This window comes from Mytilus galloprovincialis, chromosome 1 (assembly GCF_965363235.1).
Source record: "Mytilus galloprovincialis chromosome 1, xbMytGall1.hap1.1, whole genome shotgun sequence".
NCBI classification, from domain to species: Eukaryota; Metazoa; Mollusca; class Bivalvia; order Mytilida; family Mytilidae; genus Mytilus; species Mytilus galloprovincialis.
In genome coordinates, this window is record NC_134838.1 from 4,143,659 (window position 1) to 4,171,147 (window position 27,489).

A 27,489-nucleotide genomic window follows, 5' to 3' on the forward strand; every position below is an offset into this window, starting at 1 on the left:
CGTAGTGACCTATACTTGTTAATTTCTGTGTGGTCACTTATGGAGAGTTGTCTCATAGACAATCATACCACATCTTCTTTTTTCATAAAACAGGTGAACCTAACATGTAGTTCATGTTCATCATATAATGCTGATATAAATGAATTAGATAAGCCTCAACAGGAACTTCAAAGACGTCATACTCCATCATTAGTCAAAATCAAATTTATCTAAATACAAATGGGAATATATTTCTAACATATATTGTCTGATTATCATATACATACTCATCAAGAAAATTAAATTAAAAATTAATAAACAGACTATTTTTTTTTAGGTAAAAATTTAAATGAATTTACATCAGTTTTGTAATAAGTATACTATAGAGGAAAGATTTTAAAATTAATTCTCCATTTAATTCTGTTAGTTTCTTAACCATTCTGTGTTTTTTCTCTCTAGAGAAATCCACTTCTTTTTTCAAGTAGTTTGAGTCAAAGGACGTTTTACTGATGGAAAATTAAGCTCAAAATATAAAAAAGAAGATGTGGTATGATTGCCAATGAGACAACTATCCACAAAAGACCAAAATGACACAGACATTAACAACTATAGGTCACCGTATGGCCTTCAACAATGAGCAAAGCCCATACTGCATAGTCAGCTATAAAAGGCCCCAATAAGACAATGTAACCTGGGACAGTGGTATAACAGTATAATATAAGAACGAACTATAAAAATCAGTTGAAAAAGGCTTAACTCATCAGATGGACAAAAAAGTTTATATTAACTTTATATTATCTGGGTTTCTAGAACAGTTCTACAAAGTTTATATTAACTTACACATTAGTGAGTCTGGGTTTCTGGAACAGTTCTACAAAGTTTATATTAACTTACACATTAGTGAGTCTGGGTTTCTAGAACAGTTCTACAAAGTTTATATTAACTTACACATTGGTAAGTCTGGGTGTCTAGAACAGTTCTACAAAGTTTATATTAACTTACACATTGGTAAGTCTGGGTTTCTGGAACAGTTCTACTAAGTTTATATTAACTTACACATTAGTAGGTCTGGGTTTCTTGAACAGTTCTACAAAGTTTATATTAACTTACATATTAGTAAGTCTGGGTTTCTGGAACAGTTCTACAAAGTTTATATTAACTTACACATTGGTAAGTCTGGGTTTCTGGAACAGTTCTACTAAGTTTATATTAACTTACACATTAGTAAGTCTGGGTTTCTGGAACAGTTCTACAAAGTTTATATTAACTTACACATTGGTAAGTCTGGGTGTCTAGAACAGTTCTACAAAGTTTATATTAACTTACACATTGGTAAGTCTGGGTTTCTGGAACAGTTCTACTAAGTTTATATTAACTTACACATTAGTAAGTCTGGGTTTCTGGAACAGTTTTACTAGGTTTATATTAACTTACACATTGGTAAGTCTGGGTTTCTGGAACAGTTTTATTAAGTTTATATTAACTTACACATTAGTGAGTCTGGGTTTCTGGAACAGTTTTACTAAGTTTATATTAACTTACACATTAGTGAGTGTGGGTTTCTAGTTCTACTAAGTTTATATTAACTTACACATTAGTGAGTCTGGGTTTCTGGAACAGTTCTACTAAGTTTATATTAACTTACACATTAGTGAGTGTGGGTTTCTGGAACAGTTCTACTTAGTTTATATTAACTTACACATTAGTGAGTGTGGGTTTCTAGTTCTACTAAGTTTATATTAACTTACACATTAGTAAGTCTGGGTTTCTGGAACAGTTCTACTAAGTTTATATTAACTTACACATTAGTGAGTGTGGGTTTCTGGAACAGTTCTACAAAGTTTATATTAACTTACATATTAGTGAGTGTGGGTTTCTGGAACAGTTCTACTAAGTTTATATTAACTTACACATTAGTGAGTCTGGGTTTCTTGAACAGTTCTACAAAGTTTATATTAACTTACATATTAGTGAGTGTGGGTTTCTGGAACAGTTCTACTAAGTTTATATTAACTTACACATTAGTGAGTCTGGGTTTCTTGAACAGTTCTACAAAGTTTATATTAACTTACATATTAGTGAGTGTGGGTTTCTTGAACAGTTCTACTAAGTTTATATTAACTTACATATTAGTGAGTGTGGGTTTCTGGAACAGTTCTACTAAGTTTATATTAACTTACACATTAGTGAGTCTGGGTTTCTGGAACAGTTCTACTAAGTTTAAATTAACTTACACATTAGTGAGTCTGGGTTTCTGGAACAGTTCCACTAGGTGTTTGTCTTCATCTTTGGCACTTTGATACGGTTGATGAAACACTCTAGATACATCTGGTACTATTACATCTCCTATTATTGCATTTCCTCCTTCATCAGTTAGAATCCAATGATCCCAAACTCTGAAAAGGTATTCAGTTTATACACATGATAATTGTTTGCAATTTTCATTCCTTTTTTTGCTTTGGATTTATCTTATCTAAATTATTGTGGATTAGTTAATATTCCTAGGCTACAAATTTTCATGGATTTTCTCAGTACAGGTGAACCAGAAATTGAATATTCAGTGATGTGATTTTTTTTTAAAGGTTTGTATTCAGACTTTTACAAAACAATAAAGTCAATTATTCTCAAAGCACATATTTCCCCAATCCACAAACATTGATACCCAAGAAAATAAACTGATCCTCAGTATGATGAATACATCAATCAAATTGCAAAGAAAAGAATAACTAGATCATAGATATTGCAGGTTGTACTTGTTGTTAATCTAAAGGCTCTAAAGAGCCTGTGTCGCTCACCTTGGTCTATGTGAATATTAAACAAAGGAAGCAGGTAGATTCATGACAAAATTGTGTTTTGGTGATGGTGATGTGTTTTACATCTTACTTTACTGAACATTCTTGCTGCTTACAATTATCTCTATCTATAATGAACTTGGCCCAGTTGTTTCAGTGGAAAATGCTAGTAAAAATTTACAAATTTTATGAAAATTGTTAAAAATTGACTATAAAGGACAATAACTCCATTTTGGCCAATTGACTTAATTTTAGGTCTTACTTTGCTGTACATTATTGCTGTTTACAGCTTATCTCTATCTATAAAAATATTCAAGATAATCACAAAAAACAGCAAAATTTCCTTAAAATTACCAATTCAGGGGTAGCAACCAAACAACCAGTTGTCCAATCCATCTAAAAATTTCAGGGCAGATAGATCTTGACCTGATAAACAATTTAACCCGTCAGATATACTCTAAATGCTTTGGTTTTTGAGTTATAAGCCAAAAACTGCATTTTACCCTATGTTCTATTTTTAGCCATGGCGGCCATCTTGATTGGTTGGCCGGGTCACCAGACACATTTTTTTAACTAGATACCCCAATAATGATTGTGGCGAAGTTTGGTTTAATTTGGCTTAGTAGTTTTAGAAGAGAAGTAAAAAGTTAACAGACGACACTGGACGACGACAACGGTGACGACGGACGATGGATGCACAGTAATGAGAAAAACTTACTTGGGCCAGGTGAGCTAAAAAACAAGATGTGTCAAAAAGACACAAATGGCCCCGCCTCATAAAGTTGAAAAACTGCAATTTCAACAACACAAGTGAACACAAACATGATGGTAGTCTCACCTATCAAAAATCAACTCAAAATTTGAAGTCGTAAAGATAAAAAGTCTGTATAATTGTGATTTTCAACAATTTTTAAAGTCGTAAACCCTCAATTTTGACAAAAATCAGTGGATTGGAACCTAACTTAAATTTGATCTATAACTGATCATGGTTAACTCACATACCAAAAAAAGCCCAATAACTGTGATTTTTAACAATTTATCAAGGTCTAAATAGATATAGGAAGATGTGGTGTGAGTGCCAATGAGACAACTCTCCATCCAAATAACAATTTATAAAAGAAAACCATTATAGGTCAATGTATGGCCTTCAACACGGAGCCTTGGCTCACACTGAACAACAAGCTATAAAGGGTCCCAAAATTACTAGTGTAAAACCATTCAAACGGGAAACCAACGGTCTAATCTATATAAAAAACGTGAAATGAGAAACACGTATAAATTACATAAACAAACGACAACTACTGTACATCAGATTCCAGACTTAGGACAGGTGCTAAAGCCCGTAATTCACAAAAAACAGAACAAAACTTAAACTTGATCTGTAACTCATCATGGTTAACTCTCATACTAAAAATCAGCCCAATATCTGAAGGCATTTAGAAAAGAAGTCTGTATAATGGTTTGTTGTAGAATGACGGAATGAAGAAATGACATAATGAGGAAATGATGGATTAGGTAAAACTATATGGCTCCAATTTCGCTGTTGGGCCATTAAAAAAAGAAAATGTACTTTGAGTTATTGTTCAACAAATATACCCCTGCTCCAACATTGTTGTTGAATATAAAAATATCATAAAAAATTCCATGTACTGGTAGTAGCATGATATCCTAGAAGATATCACTTGTTTCAGCCAACAGGAAGTAGAACAATATTAATAAAGGATCAAAAATGTATCATACAGTGTGGTATAGCCAAATGAACTTGTTAAAGCTACAACTTGTAGATGCTGAGAACATGTTAAAGGGGCATAATGATGAACAGAGATTAACTTACTAGATATCATTGAGATGGAAGCCATCTCTGTGGGCCCCGCTGTGAATAATGTGCATTAAAAAATTGTATCTTTACCATAGGACATGGGTTTGTCAACTGAAATCAAAGTTTTTGACCTTGACCTTTGACCTAGGAAGTTGTAAATAAATTATGACACACCCTTTGGTGTTGGTTTATAAACATGTCAAGTATAAACTTTGAAATGATAACGGTTCTCAAGATATAGAGCGGACACGATCTTTACCATAGGACATGGGGTTGTCAACTGAAACCAAAGTTTTTGACCTTGACCTTTGACCTAGGAAGTTGCACATAAATTATGACACACCCTTTGGTGTTGGTTTATATACATGTCAAGTATAAACTTTGAAATGATAACGGTTCTCAAGATATAGAGCGGACACGATCTTTACCATAGGACATGGGATTGTCAACTGAAACCAAAGTTTTTGACCTTGACCTTTGACCTAGGAAGTTGTACATAAATTATGACATACCCGCTGATAATGGTTTATATACATTTCAGGTATAAAATTTAAAATAATAACGGTTCTCAAGATATAGAGCGGACACAATCTTTACCATAGGACATGGGGTTGTCAACTGAAACCAAAGTTTTTGACCATGACCTTTGCGCTAGACAGTCGTTCATAAATTATGACACACCCTCTGGTGTTGGTTCATATACATGTCAAGTATAAACTTTGAAATCATAACGGTTCTCAAGATATAAAGCGGACACGATCTTCACCACAGGACACAGGGTTGTCAACTGAAACCAAAGTTTTTTGACCTTGACCTTTGATCTAGGAAGTTGTACATACATCATGACACGTCCTCTGGTGGTGGTTAATAAACATGTAAAGTATAAAGTATTAAATCATAATGGTTCTCTAGATATGGAGCGGACACAAAGTGTTACGGACGGACGGACGGACGGAGGGACAGACAGACGGACGGACAGACGGACGGACGGACGGACGGACGGACGGACGGACGGACGGACGGATGGACGGACGGATGGACGGACGGACAGACTGATCACTATAGGGCGACCCGCCTTTGGCGGTGCCCTAATTACTCATATCCATTTATGACTCTTTTCAGTCATTGATTCTAAATGAACAGAATTTAAATAATATCCCTGATTTTCTGAAATCTCACTTTTGAACATTTAGATGATATGTAATATAATATACAAAAACACCCTGTGTACGCCTTATCCTTGATCTGTTAAAAAATAATGTCAGCTGGCATTACATGCTTAAACTTGTGAAAAATAAAACCTTTTTATAACATAATCCTTGCTTAATAATCTACATACATGACATACTTAATACATAGATCAAATTCAAAAATGATTAAATATTTTTAACCTTTGCTATTTTCAGTAAAGTGGAAAAAAAATATTATTATCAGTTTCAAAAGCTATAATCAGTAAAGTGGAAATATTATATCTGATATGCAATAATTTTTTAGGGCTAATTAAAGTCGATGTGTTAACCTTTACATTTTTATGTTTATAATCTATGTATAGAAGGAAATTTCTGTAAAAAAAATTATATATATACTAAACATATAAACCAAATCACTTTTTTAAGCAAGAATCTTACATCTAATTACCTTTTATGACAACACTTGGAGAGTTTCCCTAACATATATTTCTCTACAACATTACGACGTAACATGAAAGCTAATCCTGGAAATTCTTCTACTCTGTAAACCACCTCTCTATCCCCTGATGTTACATCATAACCTAGTATCAAAAATAATAAAGCTTAAGTACAGAGGAAAAAGTAAAAGTAGAAGTTTAAATAATATGAAGAAATTAAAATATTCACAATATTCACGTTAAATATTCAACAAACTTGAAAGAAAAACCAAGCTCCACAATAGACTTAACTAAAGATGAAAGCATAATCGACCTATGCACCAGTGACACCACCGTATGCTAACCACATACAGAACATTTTAATATCATTCTATTTATAACTTGAACACTTTCGTTTTCAATCTATTTTTAGATCATTCTATTTTTATTTGTACAATAATAATCACCATTACGTTACCAATACCTACCATTGTTAATTATAACATCACTTTATATGTACCTCTTTGAGTACCTCAAGCAGAATAAATTGTATATAAATTGTCTTAAAGACGCCTGCCTTGCAAGTGAAACATGTAGACCTTAGATAATAAAATTGCAGACCATTTGAAGTGTTGTTGTCAGTCTGAATATCTTTTAAGTATTGCATTCATTTGCATGATTTGACAACCCGGCATACCAAGGTATCCCCTTCAGGGACTCTACCAAAACGATTTCAAAGGCGTTGGTTCATCACAAGGAGTTTAAACTTGAAATAACCCAATTATATTAAAAAAATTAGACATCTCACATAAAATCAAAACAAACAAAGCATAATTATTCTAAATTGTATTTTTTATAAAAAATGATAGAGAAATCTCATCTATCAGTGAAAGAGAAGTTCAGTAAATATAGAAAACAGTTGTAATCTTTGTACTATACCATTGTAATTCCACCCAGAGACGGCTAGTATGGTAGGATCACTGTCTAATACACTAAGGCACTGCTGCATGAACGATAAGAAATCTGGAGCTAGGATCAGTTCTTCTTCTATTATAATAATGTGGTCCTGAAATCAAATGTTTTCTTCATTATAATATTCCGAAGGACATATAGAAAATTCTTAATTTTCTGACAGATGGGGAGAAATGAGGAATCTGATGTTCAGTTGTTGTAGTTTGTTGATGTGGTTCATAAGTGTTTCTTGTTTCTTGTTATTTTAAATTGATTAGAGCGTTGGTTTTCCATTTTAAATAGTTTTACATTAGTAATTCTTGAAGCCCTTTATAGCTTGCTGTTCGGTGTGAGCCAAGGCTCCGTGTTGAAGACCATACTTTGACCTATAATGGTTTACTTTTATAGATTGCAACTTGGATAGAGAGTTGTCTCATTGGCACTCATGCCACATCTTCTTATATCTATATAACTTGATTATAAACCAACAAAAAAATATGTTTTCTTCATAACATGACATGTTTAAACATTACATTCAAAACAAACTACACCTTTGGTTTAATACTTGACGAAATGCATTAAATTTATTTTTAATCTTCAACCACATAAAGAAATAATAAAGATGTGGTAAGATTGTCAATGAGACAACTATCCTCCATAGATTAGGGTAAAACCTTCAACAATGAGCAAAAGCCAAACTATATAGTAAACTATAAAAGGTCTTATACATATAATTTAAACAGTGCTTGTGTTTACTTTGACCAGGGTGTTTAAGTCTAATGATCACTAATTTAAGAGAACTAACACTAAGAACCATAAAGCATCAACTGTGCCAGTTAAATTAAGAGATAACTGTATGGTATTTGAAGCTTTAAGGATGTCCATCAGTAGTTTTACTGTCGCAAATTTAGTTTACCTGGCGACGCAGAGCGGAGACAGGTAAACGGGTATTTGCGACAGTAAAACTACCGATGGACGTCCGCAAAGCTTCAAATACAATACAGTTATCTCTATTCTAATGCAAAACAAGTTCATAATTAAACTTAAATCATTATTTTAGTGTAAAATCTTCATTTAAGAAAATTCCGCGAAAATATGTTATCTTCTTTGGTCCCTACACTAGGTGACGTCATAGGTATGCTTCCGGCATCAAAAATAAACATCAGGTGTTTGCTGGCTTTTGTGCCGCTTCAAAATGTAATAAAATTTGATAAAAAGAAGATTTTTAGCTACAACAAGTGAGTTTTTTAGCTTATCATTGTAGAAATTACATGTCAATACATTCAGCAATTCAAAATGTCGGCTTCCTTAGTTACAGACAAGGAGATAGAGAATTTTATGCTAACTGTCATCCAATCAGAACCATTGATACAAAATAATTGCATTAGAATTTCTATTTTCCATGTCAAAAGACAAATTAGGCACATTGAATGTATTGGTGAATTTACTGTACCTCTACATATGCATATACATGAACTATTAAGCTTGGATGATAAAAAACCAAATTGCACATATAGAATCTACCTTCAGTTCCAGATGACCAGAAACAATCAGAATATCTGAATATTGCATTTGTTTTGTCTTGATGCAACATGTTTTTAATAGTGTCACATACTTTTAATTTAAGTATTTCTGTAATTCAGAAATTAATTGTTTTAGCAAATCCAAAATCTAATTAATGAGATTGCAAACATTTTATAAAGGAAAATCACTACTGAAATTATGAATGAAATTGTTATTATCACTAACTTGATACCTTCACATTTATCACATTTATTACATTAATAACATGTGAATATGTGAGCTACTGCTCACTAATGATGTCCCATTTAAAGTAAAAAGTTAACAGGAAGTTGTTGAGTGATGAATCAGAAAACACATCACATGGTACAGGTAACTCATATATACCCTGAAACCAAATTTCAGAAATCCTTGTAATGTAGTTCCTGCGAAGATGATACAAAAATATTCATGGGACGGATGGACAATCAGACTAAGATAAAACAGTATACGCCCTCTTTTTAGGCAGGGGTATCAAAACATTGCAATAATTTCTCAGTTTACACTACATGTTTATATCATCAGAAAAATGAAATAAACTTGGTTAAACTAATGAATTATACACACACTGAGAATGTACTTGTGTGTAAAAATGGTCAATACATTTAGCTCTTCCAAAATCTTTTATAATAATTTTATCAAATGCTATTATGAATAATTCATGCCTACCTTTGCATCAAAGTAATTCCAGCCTGCTTCTATAGCTTTGTTTAATACATCTAAAAGATATAACATTTAACTCATTAAAACTCAAAGCAAACTTAAAACTTTTTAGAATATATTTCTCTATTGTGCAGGTTTCTTATTTTGAGTTTTACTTTTACAATATATGGCCTAGTTGGCAAAGGGGAGTTGTTTGTACATGTCAAACTGGTTTTAACACCACCACATTATATGATTGTACCAAGTTAGACTATCTAGAACATGTGTTTAATGTTGTTTGTCTTTTTGGTATATATATCTTTCCCCCAGAGAAGCCAAGTCATTCAAACCTAAGTCTTTTGTAATCACATAAAATTTTGCGCCATAAAGTGTTTGCCTCTACATTAAAATGACATTCTCATTAGAGCCTTCTCACTTTCTCTGTATCACATACCCAGCTGGGGAGTTTGTGTGACATCTGACCTATAATACTGCTGGACAACAACTCTGTCGCAGGATAATAAACATCATTTTTCAACCAGTTGAACTTTGTAATACTGAACATTCAGGAGCACCCTTTTGGTGATGTAGATGTTGCTCAAACCTTAGTTTTCTGTGTACAGTGGTATTTTGTTTTCTGTTGATTGTGTCCTTTTTTTGTCATGGTATTTGTTGTTTGCTATTAATTTCTATCTTATGTATGGTTTTTAATTGCCCCTAGATGTCTTCTCCCTTTTTTTGACTATGAATAATGACCTATTTAGAACTCCTTCAGTATAATATTGTTCAGGGATTTGCTATACCTTAAATATAATCTAATTATATCAAAACTAGTTTGTAATCAGATCAAATTCTGTGATGGTAATACAGGAAAATTGTGCCTGCCATATAATTTCCAACTTTGAGGTGCAGTTAAATTAATTTAATACAACATGAAATGAAAACCACATGTAACTACTTATTAAAAAATATACTATTAATTGGCAGAATAAGATGCACATCTTTACTACAAAAACACAAATACTAATACAATCTATCAGGAAAAAGTAAAATCACAAAAATATTGAACTCTCAGGATGCAAAATGAAATGAAAAACTACATGTAAATAGATATAGGAAGATGTGGTATATGTAGTATAAGTGCCAATGAGACAACTCTCCATCAAAGTAACAATTTATAAGAGTAAACCATTATAGGTCAAGGTACGGCCTTCAAGACAGAGTGTTGGCTCACACTGAACAGCAAGCTACAAGAAACATGTATGAACTACATAAACAGACGACAACTACTGTACATCAGATTCCTGACTTAGGACAGGTGCAAACAGTGGGATTAAACGGTTTAATGGTACCGAACCTTCTCCCTTTTCTGAAAACAATAGTATAACATCACAACATAGAAAAATACACTATAAAATATCAATTGGAAAGCTTAACTCAATCAAAAAATGCAAATTAACAAACTATTCATTACAAAATATACTATTAATTTGCAAAATAGGATGTACATCTTTGCTACAAGATGGTGTAGAAAATTTTAAATTAAACCTAGTTTTATTTAGCTAAAATACAGATCATTTTCTATGTTCAGTGGACCGTGAAAATGGGGGAAAACTCTAATTTGGCATTAAAATTAGAAAGATCATATCATAGGGAACATGTGCACTAAGTTTTAAGTTAATTGGACTTCAACTTCATCAAAAACAACCTCGACCAAAAACTGTAACCTGAAGCAGGACGAACAGACACTCAGACCAGAAAACATAATGACCATAAATGGGGCATCAAAACACTTCATCAGATGGCAGTTCTTGATAATGAAGTAGCTTCATCTAGTTTCCTTTTTTTTATTTATTAAATTCCTATAACGTTTGTCAAAGATATCTAAAACTTTAACCCAAGAGTAAATCAAACTGCAAAAACACTTCTGTTGCAGGTGAGAACAAAAATGTTAACTGTTAGTATTTTTAACCATTTAAATTAAAGACTTACCTTCATAGGTAGTGCTAGCTTTCACACTAATATTGTGGAAACCAAATAATGTTGATAGCTCACCATATTCTGGAAAATTTTCATCGTAGGCAACCTAAATAAAACGTGACAGAAATTGAATTTATTAAATCGGTAACATGCAGTTAATAATTATTAAGTATATAAATAAATTATTTGTTTTAAAAATCTGATACAAAGTTTTATGAATTGGCACACATATAATACCAGACGAGTTGTTAATAACATCCACGTCTTCTAGACTCTGTAAGATAATTGTATCATTAGCACTCATACCACATCCACGTCTTCTAGACTCTGTAAGATAATTGTATCATTAGCACTCATACCACATCCATGTCTTCTAAGACTCTGTAAGATAATTGTATCATTAGCACTCATACCACATCCACGTCTTCTAGACTCTGTAAGATAATTGTATCATTAGCACTCATACCACATCCATGTCTTCTAGACTCTGTAAGATAATTGTATCATTAGCACTCATACCACATCCACGTCTTCTAGACTCTGTAAGATAATTGTATCATTAGCACTCATACCACATCCACGTCTTCTAGACTCTGTAAGATAATTGTATCATTAGCACTCATACCACATCCACGTCTTCTAGACTCTGTAAGATAATTGTACCATTAGCACTCATACCACATCCATGTCTTCTAGACTCTGTAAGATAATTGTATCATTAGCACTCATACCACATCCCCGTCTTCTAGACTCTGTAAGATAATTGTATCATTAGCACTCATACCACCTTCTAGACTGTGTAAGATAATTGTATCATTACGACATTAGCACTCATAACACATCACCTTGTTTTATTTTTATTATAAACAAAATTGCATTTTTGCACATCTCAAAATGATCTTTACATACCAGAACCATATTAGGTTTTATCCCAGGTTGCATCAGTGTGGTTTCCATGGTTCTTACTATTGCATTGTGGTTAACACCTAGATGTAAATAATTAAAACATATTTAACAAGAAATACAACAACTTGATATCAGATGAACATTTATTGATGACACTGCATGCAACAACAGTATTATCTGTTTCTTTTTGTCTTCCTTACAACAAACCACTTTTTAAAGTTTAGTGTCAATAATATTTTAGTCCCAGTTTATAGGGCCCAGTTTATGTTCTATTATATTTTCCAGACACTAGATACATAACACTACAGGGAGATAACTCTGTAAAAAACAGCTGAATGTTTTAATCACATTCCATTGTTAAGAAAATATTAAGCTTCTCAATGATCAAAATTAGTGTTTGTCAAACTGCTATATATCCAATATTTTTTTTATTACAATAAAGTGTTTTGCTCAAGTATTCTGAAAATATATATATTTTTGTCAAAGAGAAGAAGTAAATATTTTGTCAAAATTTTATGAAAAATTAATAAAGCCAAATTAATTTTAGTCAAGGTGTTTAATTTACCAATACTGTCTTTAAGACTTCATCTTTAAATAAATGTAATAACAATATTACAACAACAAAAAATGTCTTTATGTATATATGTATGTATGTATGTATATACAATGTACTGGTATGTATATTAAAGTAGTAGTCCATACATGAATCATGCAAAACATAAATATTTTGCAATACACCTTGTGAAAGACAAATCAATATTTTTGTCAATCAGCTGTAATATTGGTGTTGATAAAAGGAAAATGTTATATTTTCCATCTACAGTCTTGCACGGACAGATAACTGCATGTATTTTACAATATATTTTATAGGATAATAAAGGAGTTGTTTCCCATAGCACAAGATCAAAGTGCATACCTCATCTGGTAAGAGTACATTCTCAATCTGATATTAAACTATTTCTAAGTGAACTTTCCAACCAATTACATGATTCATAAATGGACTGGTACTTTAGATATTTTCCATAATATTTTTACACAAATTAATGCAGACTACATGACCCTTCACCTTTAAACTAAGCCTACTACAAAGTATAAGTGTTACACCTCAGCATAATATTTAATTTAAAATCAAATGAGTAATATATCATTATTTCAAAAAGTATAACTTAGTTCAATTCATACTCATGTAAAAGGTATATAATAAATAAATGTTATATGTACTCCAGTTGTATAATGATACATGATTACATTTACATATATAAATGTAAGTGTGAGTGAAGCTTTTGTATTTACCAAAGATTTGATAACAAGAGGCTCTCAAGAGCCTGAATCGCTCACCTTAATTTTTTTGGTTAAATCTCTCATCAATGATTATTTTGGCTTTTCAATTTATTTAAATGTTCTTTGAATCGTCCTATTTTCTTTAAAAGCAAAAAAAAAATCATTTTCTCCTATGTTCTATTTTAGCCATAGGAGCTATGTTTCTGACATACAAGGAAATGAAATATAAAATTTATACTAGATACTCTGAAACTCATTTAGCCTAAGTTTGGCTGAAATTGATACAGCAGTTTCAAAGGAGAAGATTTTTTAAAGTAAGTCAACATGATGAACAAATTGTGAAAAAAGTCTTTAAAGGGCAATAACTCCTCAAGGGGTCAATTGACAATTTTGGTCAAATTGACTTATTTGTAGATCTTACTTTGCTTAACATTTTTGCTATTAACAGTTTATCTGTATCTATAATAATATTCAAGATAATATAAACCAAAAACTGCAAAATTTCTTTAAAATCATCAATTCAGGGGCATTATACCTGAAAAACCAGTTACCCGATTCGGCTGAAAATTTCAGGACAGGTAGACCTTGACCTAATAAATACTTTAACTTCTTGTCTTATTTGCTCTAAATGCTGGAGTTTTTGAGATATAAGCCAAAAACTGCATTTTACCCTGTGTTCTATTTTTAGCCATGACGGCCATGTTTTTTGACGAAATAAAAAATAAAGCAAAAACTTTATTTTATACACCCTACTGATCATTCAGTTGAAGTTTGGTTGAATTTGGTTTAGTAGTTTTAGAGGAGAAGATTTTTTAAAATTAGCAAATATGATGAACAAATTGTGAAAAATTGTCATTAAAGGACAATAACCCCTTAAGGGGTCAATTGACAATTTTGATCATATTAACTTATTTGTAGATCTTACTTTGCTGATCATTTTTGCTGTTTACAGTTTATCTTTATCTATAATAATATTCAAGATAATGACCAAAAACTGCAAAATTTCCTTAAAATTACCAATTAAGTGGCAGCAACCCAACAATGGTTTGTTTGATTCATCTGAAAATTTCAGGGCTGATAGATCTTGACCTAATGAACATTTTTACCCCCATGTCAGATTTGCTCTAAATGCTTTCGTTTTTGAGATATAAGCCAAAAACTGCATTTGACCCCTATGTTCTATTTTAAGTAACGGCGGCCATGTTTTTTGACGGATCAAAAATCGAAGCACACACTTTGTGCAGGATAATCTAAGGAACAATCATGCTAAGTTTCATCCAAATCCATTCAGTAGTTTCAGAGGAGAAGATTTTTTAAAGTTAGCAAATGTGATGAACAAATTGTGAAAAATTGTCATTAAAGGACAATAACCCCTTAAGGGGTCAATTGACAACTTTGGTCATATTAACTTATTTGTAGATCTTACTTTGCTGATCATTTTTGCTGTTTACAGTTTATCTTTATCTATAATAATATTCAAGATAATGACCAAAAACTGCAAAATTTCCTTAAAATTACCAATTAAGTGGCAGCAACCCAACAATGGTTTGTTTGATTCATCTGAAAATTTCAGGGCTGATAGATCTTGACCTAATGAACATTTTTACCCATGTCAGATTTGCTCTAAATGCTTTCGTTTTTGAGATATAAGCCAAAAACTGCATTTGACCCCTATGTTCTATTTTAAGTAACGGCGGCCATGTTTTTTGACGGATCAAAAATCAAAGCACAGACTTTGTGCAGGATAATGTAAGGAACAATCATGCTAAGTTTCATTCAAATCCATTCAGTAGTTTCAGAGGAGAAGATGTTTGAAAAATTGTTAACGACGACAGACGACGACGGACGCCAAGTGATGAGAAAAGCTCACATGGCCTTTTAGGCCAGGTGAGCTAATAAACACTATAGTCATCATGCCTAGGGTTTATGTCGGTGTATGAAAACTCTAACAATCAGTGCTTATTAACAATCTGTATTTGTGGACTATGTATTGGTACTATTTGTACATTTTTACACAAATACTCTATGCATGGGGCTCAGGGGGTCCACTTCCTATATACAAGGTGATAGGACGTGCCGCTGGAATAGGTCACCTTATGAAGCTTGAAAATATGTGAATAGGTGGTGAAAACTATCAGAAATATATGATAAGGTCAATAAACTTTGTCTGTCATCTTTCTTGGTGTTCCTGGCTGTGTTTTATCAACCTATTTATCTTTTTGGGCACTTTGGTATTCCACTGTTACATAACATACCAAACTAAACATTATTGGAAAAGGTAACAGTTTTATAATTGTATATTATAAAAGGTATGTTCCCTATTGGAATTTTGAAAACAAGTAACAGTTTTACCTAAGTAATATATGAAAAGGTATACATTTTTGAATTTTAAACTATAAGAAAAGGATGGGGTATTGAAGTGCCCCCAAGGTATGGGGAATATTTGTTTTCACCCATCCACACTAAATAGGAAATACCACCAATATGTGTATGGGATACTAATGTTTTAAAGCAACAAAATTTGCAGAGAAGCTAGTGTCCTTATACCATGGTAAGGGAAGCTACTCCCTAACAAAAATCATGACCAAACCATCTAACTCTTCTGAATGAAGGGAAGAAATTTCACTGTGGATTCAAATCTCCCTCTCTTAATATAATAACTTGTCAAGCTTTATCTGTTTTTTTTTTAATTTAAATCTTTAAAATTTCACTATTTTTGCTGTCTAATTTAATGATTTCCAAGAAGGCAACTTTACATTTTGTTTAATCATTTGAATTATTGTTTTCTCTAGTAGTGCTCTTAAGAACACAGGTATAATTCCCTAATTTACTATCCCGTTTTGGAGGGAGATTTCTGGGTTAGATGCTAAAAATCAGCAAATATCTATGAGATTTATTATATTATACATACTATTAAACAGTGGCACTAATCCTAGAAAGTTTACGATGTAAATGGTATAAAAATGACTGCTAATTACATATATATACTCAGTCATCTTAAAATTTCAAACCTCAATCAAATGATATACAACAAACTTTTTAAAAGGTCAGTTAACTATCAAATTGAGCCAATAGTAACTTATCTAATACACAATGATACTTATTTAATTGAAATAAATGTTGGACTGATAAAAACATTTGGAATCATTTAGCAGTTTTAAATTGATATTCCTTATAACTAAAATAATGTTTTGGTAATAAAGAAAGCTGCAGCTGTATTAAGTTTAATTCTTACCTGGTATAATGACTATAGGTACTTTATATATTGCATCATTAGTATGGCTTCTGTCTAATAACTCTACCCCTTTTAAGGTTTCATCTACTGCTGCAGCTATAATAATAATGTGTGTCGGATGCATAAAGAAATAACTATGCCTATGGACTGCTGTAACTTAATAGTGTGGATATTAGCTAATTCTTTACACAGAGCATGGTGCTACCTTCTCCCTCTTCTTAATCAAAAGAGAAGACAACTTTTCTCAAATGAGAGGGAGAGAAAATTCAAGTCGATAAAACTCTCCTTCTTTTTTTTATGAATCATACTGACAGGTATTTCAAATAACAATTTCATCAAAATTTCATCAAAATTCGCATAAATTCTGTCTGTAAAAATACTTGTGTTGTCATAACAAGAGTGCACACACTGAAATGTCTCGCCTTCTTTACTAATCATTGATATTATGTTGATAGTCCTAAGTATAAAGCTTGATTACAACTGTCACATAAACTTAACATTAACCAAGATAGCTAAACAAAGACCAATGAACCATGAAAATGAGGTCAAGGTCAGATGAACCATGCCAGGCAGACATGTACAGCTAACAAAGCTTCCATACAACAAATATAGTTGACCTATTACTGAAAGTTTAAAAAAAAATAGACCAAAACACAAAAACTTAACACTGTGCAATGAACCTTGCAATTGAGGTCATGGCCAAATAAAACCTGCGGGACTGACATATAGATCATAATATATTTCCATACACCAAATATAGTTGACCTTTAGCATATAATATTAGATAAAAAGACCAAAACTTAAAAACTTAACTTTGACCACTGAACCATGAAAATGAGGTCAAGGTCAGATGACATCTGCCCGCTAGACATGTACACCTTACAACCATTCCATACAACAAGTATAGTAGACCTATTGCATAAAGTATGAGAAAAACAGACCAAAACACAAAAACTTAACTATAACCACTGAACCATGAAAATGAGGTCAAGGTCAGATGACATCTGACAGTTGGACATGTACACCTTCCAGTCCTTCCATACACCAAATATACTAGCCCTATTACTTATAGTATCTGAGATATGGACTTGACCACCAAAACTTAACCTTGTTCACTGATCCATGAAATGAGGTCGAGGTCAAGTGAAAACTGTCTGACGGGCATGAGGACCTTGCAAGGTACGCACATACCAAATATAGTTATCCTATTACTTATAATAAGAGAGAATTCAACATTACAAAAATTTGAACTTTTTTTGCAAGTGGGCACTGAACCATGAAAATGAGGTCAAGGACATTGGACATGTGACTGACGGAAACTTCGTAACATGAGGCATCTATAAACAAAGTATGAAGCATCCAGGTCTTTCACCTTCTAAAATATAAACCTTTTAAGAAGTTAGCTAACGCCGCCGCCGGATCACTATCCCTATGTCGAGCTTTCTGCAACAAAAGTTGCAGACTCGACAATAAGTAAACTGTCAATCCAAATTCTTAATTTAAAGTATTTGCAAACTGAAAGTACTTGTTAAGAAGATTGAAAAAAGGTGCACACACATCACCCATAAAACTTGTCCTGTAACCATCCTCAGGTAAGCTTATAACAGAAGATTTATTCATTTAAATTTAAAGGATACTAATTTTCATGGTACACGAACAATACAAGGATACAAAAGTCTCCTGTTTATATAATAAAAGATACACGATTTCTTAGGAATATATTGTGCATTATTTCAAATCCATAGAAAGCACTGTATATACTTACGATCACATAAATGTTCATAGCCATCATACTTTTTACAGAATTCTCTCCTGGCTTCATTTCTCTTAGATTTAGGTGTTGGGGGAACATCTGTACCTTTAACTGTAATCAATATCAATCAGTAATGTATCAGTTCAAACTGAGAATGACAACCCAGAATGATAGTATTAAACTTATAGTACTGTGTATGAAGATAGTTTTAACAACATAAATTGTATCAGCAGTAATCATTTATAAAAAAAAGATCATTGGTCATACCCTCATACAAAATCATTACAATATTAATGTCTGTGAGGTAACTTCATTTCATAATTAAAAGAAAATTTGTTCCTAATTAAACTAATGCAAAATAATCTATTTTAAATGGATGCTTTCTTGGTTAACTCGTTTTCCCATTAATCATAGAATCCAGTTTTCTTGTCAAAAATTAAAGCAATGACACAGTATTGGTCTGAAAAAAACTGGAGAGGGTACTCTGTGGGTGATATTTCTCCTTGAATAATCAAGTTTATTTTTCAGTCTGAATTTACCATGATAAAACCACCTTTTTATTTAATTACAATTTCTGTTTTGTGTACTTTCTATTACTTACAGTTATAAGGTAGACAAAAAGACTCCTTCATAGCTGCTGGCCAGCTACCATCATATCCAGCAAAACTTATCTGCAATTATAAATGTTTTATATTCAGCCTTTTGCTTGATGCCTTTTCTTTAGTCCGTCCCTTTTTTCTGAATTTGGAACCACAATAAAGGCAATAAAGGAGTTTTATTCAGGCTGATGAGTTGAGTTTTACCTACCATTATATAAAAAAAAAAGATGTGGTATGATTGCCAATAAGACAACTCTCCACAAGAGACCAAATGACACAGAAATTAACAACTGTAGGTCACTGTACGGCCTTCAACAATGAGCAAAGCCCATACAGCAGAGCCAGCTATAAAAGGCCATTTATAGAGAAATGTTTGCTTTCATTCTTTAATATGCAGATGACATGGTATTCTGTCAGTACAATTTGTCCTCAATTACTGACATCACAAAGGTTCACCTAGAACTTCTTTTACGTCATTATAGAAAATTTGTGACACCCCAATGGGGCCTAATCATGCTTACCTGTTCAGTGGTTGTAAATCCTTTGATTCCTTTCTTACCAACAAAGTACCAAACATCACGGAATCTGAGGTTCTGTATCATGCTACTACCAAGTTGGTTATATATGTCTCTGGCATGAGTATTCAACCTATAACATAATTATTATTAAATATAGTTGCTTTTTGAGTGTGGTTTTAATCTCTCACTATATAACCATTTTTTGGATTTTCAATATATTTTACCAATATTTTGGTTTTGTTTTGATATGATTTTAGTAGGTATTTTAATGTAAACCACATGTAAAGTAAATGATACACTGTCTGACTATCTTAATGCAAGTAAGTTTGGCAAAACAAGAAATGAACATCCTGAGTACAGTACAATAAAGGAAAACTGAGGTCTTTGCTTAAAAATATTCCAGCTTCAAATCAAGCAAAGTACTTGGGAGTAAGCGTAAATTTTATTTTGTACCGTTCATTTCCTTTGTTAATATTGGTGTAAAGATAATTCCAATCAAAAGCTATAGGTTGCATTTCTGTAAATATCTACAATGCAATTTTTCCATAAGAACTCCTTTTACAACCAAAACTGTACCACTTTTACTATGAAGAAATTTTAAAAATTATAACATAGATTGGAAAGTTCATACTGCACTACAATTTTTTCAAAGGATCAAAATATAGGGCTGCACGCCATATTTTCAATGTTTAATGCCCGAACTTCTAAGAGTTGAAACTAACACTAAATTTCTTAACAACCCTTATCTTGACTTTAGGAATCTCACAGATTTCAATATGACCAATATGCATATGTATATTTACTGGTAACATTCCCAAGTTTTGTCTCTATGAGATTTAACATAGAGATCATAACTGGGAACTAGTATGTAAACAAAATTAATTTTCTATAAAATATTATATATCTCCCCAAAAGAGGTGTGGTTTGAGAAACAGTTGTATTTACAAAGTGCAACCTTTAGCATGCATACTATGTAAAAGTCAGTCAATGGACCATAACATAAGATCTCCCTTGGGTGAACTCTTACTTACTTTCTCTGTCCATCATCATTTACAACAGCTATAATAATGTCTCCCTCCACCAAACTCTCCAAGAAAACTTCCATGCTTGAACTGTCTACAGTCATATAGGTTAATGATTAGTCAAAACACACATGCTGACACAAATATAAACATTTTATTGTTTTGTTACTGACATGCTAGGGAATCAGGCTTGTTCCAAGAAAAAATGGGTTATCTAAATACATGTTATTTATATCGTAATGAACATGTGTACAAAATATAAGGTTGATGTGACTATTTCTTCATCGTTAACTACCTTAACCAAAAACTTTAACCTGAATAAAATGTAGTGATTTAAGATGGTAAATAACACTACAGGGAGTCAACTCTGTAAACTTTAACCTGAGATGTAGTGATTTAAGATGGTAAATAACACTACAGGGAGTCAACTCTGTAAACTTTAACCTGAACAAAATGTAGTGATTTAAGGTGGTACATAACACTACAGGGAGTCAACTCTGTAAACTTTAACCTGAACAAAATGTAGTGATTTAAGGTGGTACATAACACTACAGGGAGTCAACTCTGTAAACTTTAACCTGAATAAAATGTAGTGATTTTAAGATGGTAAATAACACTACAGGGAGTCAACTCTGTAAACTTTAACCTGAGATGTAGTGATTTAAGGTGGTAAATAACACTACAGGGAGTCAACTCTGTAAACTTTAACCTGAGATGTAGTGATTTAAGATGGTAAATAACACTACAGGGAGTCAACTCTGTAAACTTTAACCTGAGATGTAGTGATTTAAGATGGTAAATAACACTACAGGGAGTCAACTCTGTAAACTTTAACCTGAGATGTAGTGATTTAAGGTGGTAAATAACACTACAGGGAGTCAACTCTGTAAACTTTAACCTGAGATGTAGTGATTTAAGATGGTACATAACACTACAGGGAGTCAACTCTGTAAACTTTAACCTGAGATGTAGTGATTTAAGGTGGTAAATAACACTACAGGGAGTCAACTCTGTAAACTTTAACCTGAGATGTAGTGATTTAAGATGGTAAATAACACTACAGGGAGTCAACTCTGTAAACTTTAACCTGAGATGTAGTGATTTAAGGTGGTAAATAACACTACAGGGAGTCAACTCTGTAAACTTTAACCTGAGATGTAGTGATTTAAGATGGTACATAACACTACAGGGAGTCAACTCTGTAAACTTTAACCTGAGATGTAGTGATTTAAGGTGGTACATAACACTACAGGGAGTCAACTCTGTAAACTTTAACCTGAATAAAATGTAGTGATTTAAGATGGTAAATAACACTACAGGGAGTCAACTCTGTAAACTTTAACCTGAGATGTAGTGATTTAAGGTGGTAAATAACACTACAGGGAGTCAACTCTGTAAACTTTAACCTGAGATGTAGTGATTTAAGATGGTAAATAACACTACAGGGAGTCAACTCTGTAAACTTTCACCTGAGATGTAGTGATTTAAGATGGTAAATAACACTACAGGGAGTCAACTCTGTAAACTTTAACCTGAGATGTAGTGATTTAAGGTGGTAAATAACACTACAGGGAGTCAACTCTGTAAACTTTAACCTGAGATGTAGTGATTTAAGGTGGTAAATAACACTACAGGGAGTCAACTCTGTAAACTTTAACCTGAGATGTAGTGATTTAAGGTGGTAAATAACACTACAGGGAGTCAACTCTGTAAACTTTAACCTGAGATGTAGTGATTTAAGGTGGTAAATAACACTACAGGGAGTCAACTCTGTAAACTTTAACCTGAGATGTAGTGATTTAAGATGGTACATAACACTACAGGGAGTCAACTCTGTAAACTTTAACCTGAACAAAATGTAGTGATTTAAGGTGGTACATAACACTACAGGGAGTCAACTCTGTAAACTTTAACCTGAATAAAATGTAGTGATTTTAAGATGGTAAATAACACTACCGGGAGTCAACTCTGTAAACTTTAACCTGAGATGTAGTGATTTAAGATGGTACATAACACTACAGGGAGTCAACTCTGTAAACTTTAACCTGAGATGTAGTGATTTAAGGTGGTAAATAACACTACAGGGAGTCAACTCTGTAAACTTTAACCTGAGATGTAGTGATTTAAGATGGTAAATAACACTACAGGGAGTCAACTCTGTAAACTTTAACCTGAGATGTAGTGATTTAAGGTGGTAAATAACACTACAGGGAGTCAACTCTGTAAACTTTAACCTGAGATGTAGTGATTTAAGGTGGTAAATAACACTACAGGGAGTCAACTCTGTAAACTTTAACCTGAGATGTAGTGATTTAAGGTGGTAAATAACACTACAGGGAGTCAACTCTGTAAACTTTAACCTGAGATGTAGTGATTTAAGATGGTAAATAACACTACAGGGAGTCAACTCTGTAAACTTTAACCTGAGATGTAGTGATTTAAGATGGTACCTAACACTACAGGGAGTCAACTCTGTAAACTTTAACCTGAGATGTAGTGATTTAAGATGGTAAATAACACTACAGGGAGTCAACTCTGTAAACTTTAACCTGAGATGTAGTGATTTAAGATGGTACCTAACACTACAGGGAGTCAACTCTGTAAACTTTAACCTGAGATGTAGTGATTTAAGGTGGTAAATAACACTACAGGGAGTCAACTCTGTAAACTTTAACCTGAGATGTAGTGATTTAAGGTGGTAAATAACACTACAGGGAGTCAACTCTGTAAACTTTAACCTGAGATGTAGTGATTTAAGGTGGTAAATAACACTACAGGGAGTCAACTCTGTAAACTTTAACCTGAGATGTAGTGATTTAAGGTGGTAAATAACACATCAGGGAGTCAACTCTGTAAACTTTAACCTGAGATGTAGTGATTTAAGATGGTAAATAACACTACAAGGAGTCAACTCTGTAAACTTTAACCTGAGATGTAGTGATTTAAGGTGGTAAATAACACTACAGGGAGTCAACTCTGTAAACTTTAACCTGAGATGTAGTGATTTAAGATGGTACCTAACACTACAGGGAGTCAACTCTGTAAACTTTAACCTGAGATGTAGTGATTTAAGATGGTAAATAACACTACAAGGAGTCAACTCTGTAAACTTTAACCTGAGATGTAGTGATTTAAGGTGGTAAATAACACTACAGGGAGTCAACTCTGTAAACTTTAACCTGAGATGTAGTGATTTAAGATGGTAAATAACACTACAAGGAGTCAACTCTGTAAACTTTAACCTGAGATGTAGTGATTTAAGGTGGTAAATAACACTACAGGGAGTCAACTCTGTAAACTTTAACCTGAGATGTAGTGATTTAAGGTGGTAAATAACACTACAGGGAGTCAACTCTGTAAACTTTAACCTGAGATGTAGTGATTTAAGATGGTAAATAACACTACAGGGAGTCAACTCTGTAAACTTTAACCTGAGATGTAGTGATTTAAGGTGGTAAATAACACTACAGGGAGTCAACTCTGTAAACTTTAACCTGAGATGTAGTGATTTAAGGTGGTAAATAACACTACAGGGAGTCAACTCTGTAAACTTTAACCTGAGATGTAGTGATTTAAGGTGGTAAATAACACTACAGGGAGTCAACTCTGTAAACTTTAACCTGAGATGTAGTGATTTAAGGTGGTAAATAACACTACAGGGAGTCAACTCTGTAAACTTTAACCTGAGATGTAGTGATTTAAGGTGGTAAATAACACTACAGGGAGTCAACTCTGTAAACTTTAACCTGAGATGTAGTGATTTAAGGTGGTAAATAACACTACAGGGAGTCAACTCTGTAAACTTTAACCTGAGATGTAGTGATTTAAGGTGGTAAATAACACTACAGGGAGACAACTCTGTAAACTTTAACCTGAGATGTAGTGATTTAAGGTGGTAAATAACACTACAGGGAGTCAACTCTGTAAACTTTAACCTGAGATGTAGTGATTTAAGGTGGTAAATAACACTACAGGGAGTCAACTCTGTAAACTTTAACCTGAGATGTAGTGATTTAAGGTGGTAAATAACACTACAGGGAGTCAACTCTGTAAACTTTAACCTGAGATGTAGTGATTTAAGGTGGTAAATAACACTACAGGGAGTCAACTCTGTAAACTTTAACCTGAGATGTAGTGATTTAAGGTGGTACATAACACTACAGGGAGTCAACTCTGTAAACTTTAACCTGAGATGTAGTGATTTAAGGTGGTACATAACACTACAGGGAGTCAACTCTGTAAACTTTAACCTGAGATGTAGTGATTTAAGGTGGTACATAACACTACAGGGAGTCAACTCTGTAAACTTTAACCTGAGATGTAGTGATTTAAGGTGGTAAATAACACTACAGGGAGTCAACTCTGTAAACTTTAACCTGAGATGTAGTGATTTAAGGTGGTACATAACACTACAGGGAGTCAACTCTGTAAACTTTAACCTGAGATGTAGTGATTTAAGGTGGTACATAACACTACAGGGAGTCAACTCTGTAAACTTTAACCTGAGATGTAGTGATTTAAGGTGGTAAATAACACTACAGGGAGTCAACTCTGTAAACTTTAACCTGAGATGTAGTGATTTAAGATGGTAAATAACACTACAGGGAGTCAACTCTGTAAACTTTAACCTGAGATGTAGTGATTTAAGGTGGTAAATAACACTACAGGGAGTCAACTCTGTAAACTTTAACCTGAGATGTAGTGATTTAAGGTGGTAAATAACACTACAGGGAGTCAACTCTGTAAACTTTAACCTGAGATGTAGTGATTTAAGGTGGTAAATAACACTACAAGGAGTCAACTCTGTAAACTTTAACCTGAGATGTAGTGATTTAAGGTGGTACATAACACTACAGGGAGTCAACTCTGTAAACTTTAACCTGAGATGTAGTGATTTAAGGTGGTAAATAACACTACAGGGAGACAACTCTGTAAACTTTAACCTGAGATGTAGTGATTTAAGGTGGTAAATAACACTACAAGGAGTCAACTCTGTAAACTTTAACCTGAGATGTAGTGATTTAAGGTGGTAAATAACACTACAGGGAGTCAACTCTGTAAACTTTAACCTGAGATGTAGTGATTTAAGGTGGTACATAACACTACAGGGAGTCAACTCTGTAAACTTTAACCTGAGATGTAGTGATTTAAGATGGTAAATAACACTACAGGGAGTCAACTCTGTAAACTTTAACCTGAACAAAATGTAGTGATTTAAGGTGGTAAATAACACTACAGGGAGTCAACTCTGTAAACTTTAACCTGAGATGTAGTGATTTAAGGTGGTACATAACACTACAGGGAGTCAACTCTGTAAACTTTAACCTGAGATGTAGTGATTTAAGGTGGTAAATAACACTACAGGGAGTCAACTCTGTAAACTTTAACCTGAGATGTAGTGATTTAAGGTGGTAAATAACACTACAGGGAGTCAACTCTGTAAACTTTAACCTGAGATGTAGTGATTTAAGATGGTAAATAACACTACAGGGAGTCAACTCTGTAAACTTTAACCTGAGATGTAGTGATTTAAGGTGGTAAATAACACTACAGGGAGTCAACTCTGTAAACTTTAACCTGAGATGTAGTGATTTAAGATGGTAAATAACACTACAGGGAGTCAACTCTGTAAACTTTAACCTGAGATGTAGTGATTTAAGGTGGTAAATAACACTACAGGGAGTCAACTCTGTAAACTTTAACCTGAGATGTAGTGATTTAAGGTGGTAAATAACACTACAGGGAGTCAACTCTGTAAACTTTAACCTGAACAAACTGTAGTGATTTAAGGTGGTAAATAACACTACAGGGAGTCAACTCTGTAAACTTTAACCTGAGATGTAGTGATTTAAGGTGGTAAATAACACTACAGGGAGTCAACTCTGTAAACTTTAACCTGAGATGTAGTGATTTAAGGTGGTAAATAACACTACAGGGAGTCAACTCTGTAAACTTTAACCTGAGATGTAGTGATTTAAGATGGTAAATAACACTACAGGGAGTCAACTCTGTAAACTTTAACCTGAGATGTAGTGATTTAAGGTGGTAAATAACACTACAGGGAGTCAACTCTGTAAACTTTAACCTGAGATGTAGTGATTTAAGATGGTAAATAACACTACAGGGAGTCAACTCTGTAAACTTTAACCTGAGATGTAGTGATTTAAGATGGTAAATAACACTACAGGGAGTCAACTCTGTAAACTTTAACCTGAGATGTAGTGATTTAAGGTGGTACATAACACTACAGGGAGTCAACTCTGTAAACTTTAACCTGAGATGTAGTGATTTAAGGTGGTAAATAACACTACAGGGAGTCAACTCTGTAAACTTTAACCTGAGATGTAGTGATTTAAGGTGGTAAATAACACTACAGGGAGTCAACTCTGTAAACTTTAACCTGAGATGTAGTGATTTAAGGTGGTACATAACACTACAGGGAGTCAACTCTGTAAACTTTAACCTGAGATGTAGTGATTTAAGGTGGTACATAACACTACAGGGAGTCAACTCTGTAAACTTTAACCTGAGATGTAGTGATTTAAGGTGGTAAATAACACTACAGGGAGTCAACTCTGTAAACTTTAACCTGAGATGTAGTGATTTAAGGTGGTAAATAACACTACAGGGAGTCAACTCTGTAAACTTTAACCTGAGATGTAGTGATTTAAGGTGGTACATAACACTACAGGGAGACAACTCTGTAAACTTTAACCTGAGATGTAGTGATTTAAGATGGTAAATAACACTACAAGGAGTCAACTCTGTAAACTTTAACCTGAGATGTAGTGATTTAAGATGGTAAATAACACTACAGGGAGTCAACTCTGTAAACTTTAACCTGAG

The 27,489-nt window shown here is 33.1% G+C and overlaps 1 protein-coding gene across 1 annotated transcript in view; it reads right to left on the minus strand.

Moving 5' to 3' along the window:
• The window catches only part of LOC143063424 (protein O-linked-mannose beta-1,2-N-acetylglucosaminyltransferase 1-like), a 77,026-nt gene that overhangs the window by 25,502 nt on the left and 24,035 nt on the right, over nucleotides 1–27,489 (minus strand). The window contains exons 13-24 of the mRNA XM_076235572.1: nucleotides 20,653–20,737; nucleotides 19,625–19,751; nucleotides 19,106–19,175; nucleotides 18,517–18,615; nucleotides 16,752–16,847; nucleotides 16,428–16,448; nucleotides 12,239–12,315; nucleotides 11,342–11,435; nucleotides 9,377–9,426; nucleotides 7,136–7,262; nucleotides 6,229–6,361; nucleotides 2,214–2,375 (exon numbers count right to left, since the gene is read on the minus strand). Coding sequence (XP_076091687.1) covers nucleotides 2,214–2,375; nucleotides 6,229–6,361; nucleotides 7,136–7,262; nucleotides 9,377–9,426; nucleotides 11,342–11,435; nucleotides 12,239–12,315; nucleotides 16,428–16,448; nucleotides 16,752–16,847; nucleotides 18,517–18,615; nucleotides 19,106–19,175; nucleotides 19,625–19,751; nucleotides 20,653–20,737 — 1,141 coding nt within the window. The remainder of the gene's footprint in view (nucleotides 1–2,213; nucleotides 2,376–6,228; nucleotides 6,362–7,135; nucleotides 7,263–9,376; nucleotides 9,427–11,341; nucleotides 11,436–12,238; nucleotides 12,316–16,427; nucleotides 16,449–16,751; nucleotides 16,848–18,516; nucleotides 18,616–19,105; nucleotides 19,176–19,624; nucleotides 19,752–20,652; nucleotides 20,738–27,489) is intronic.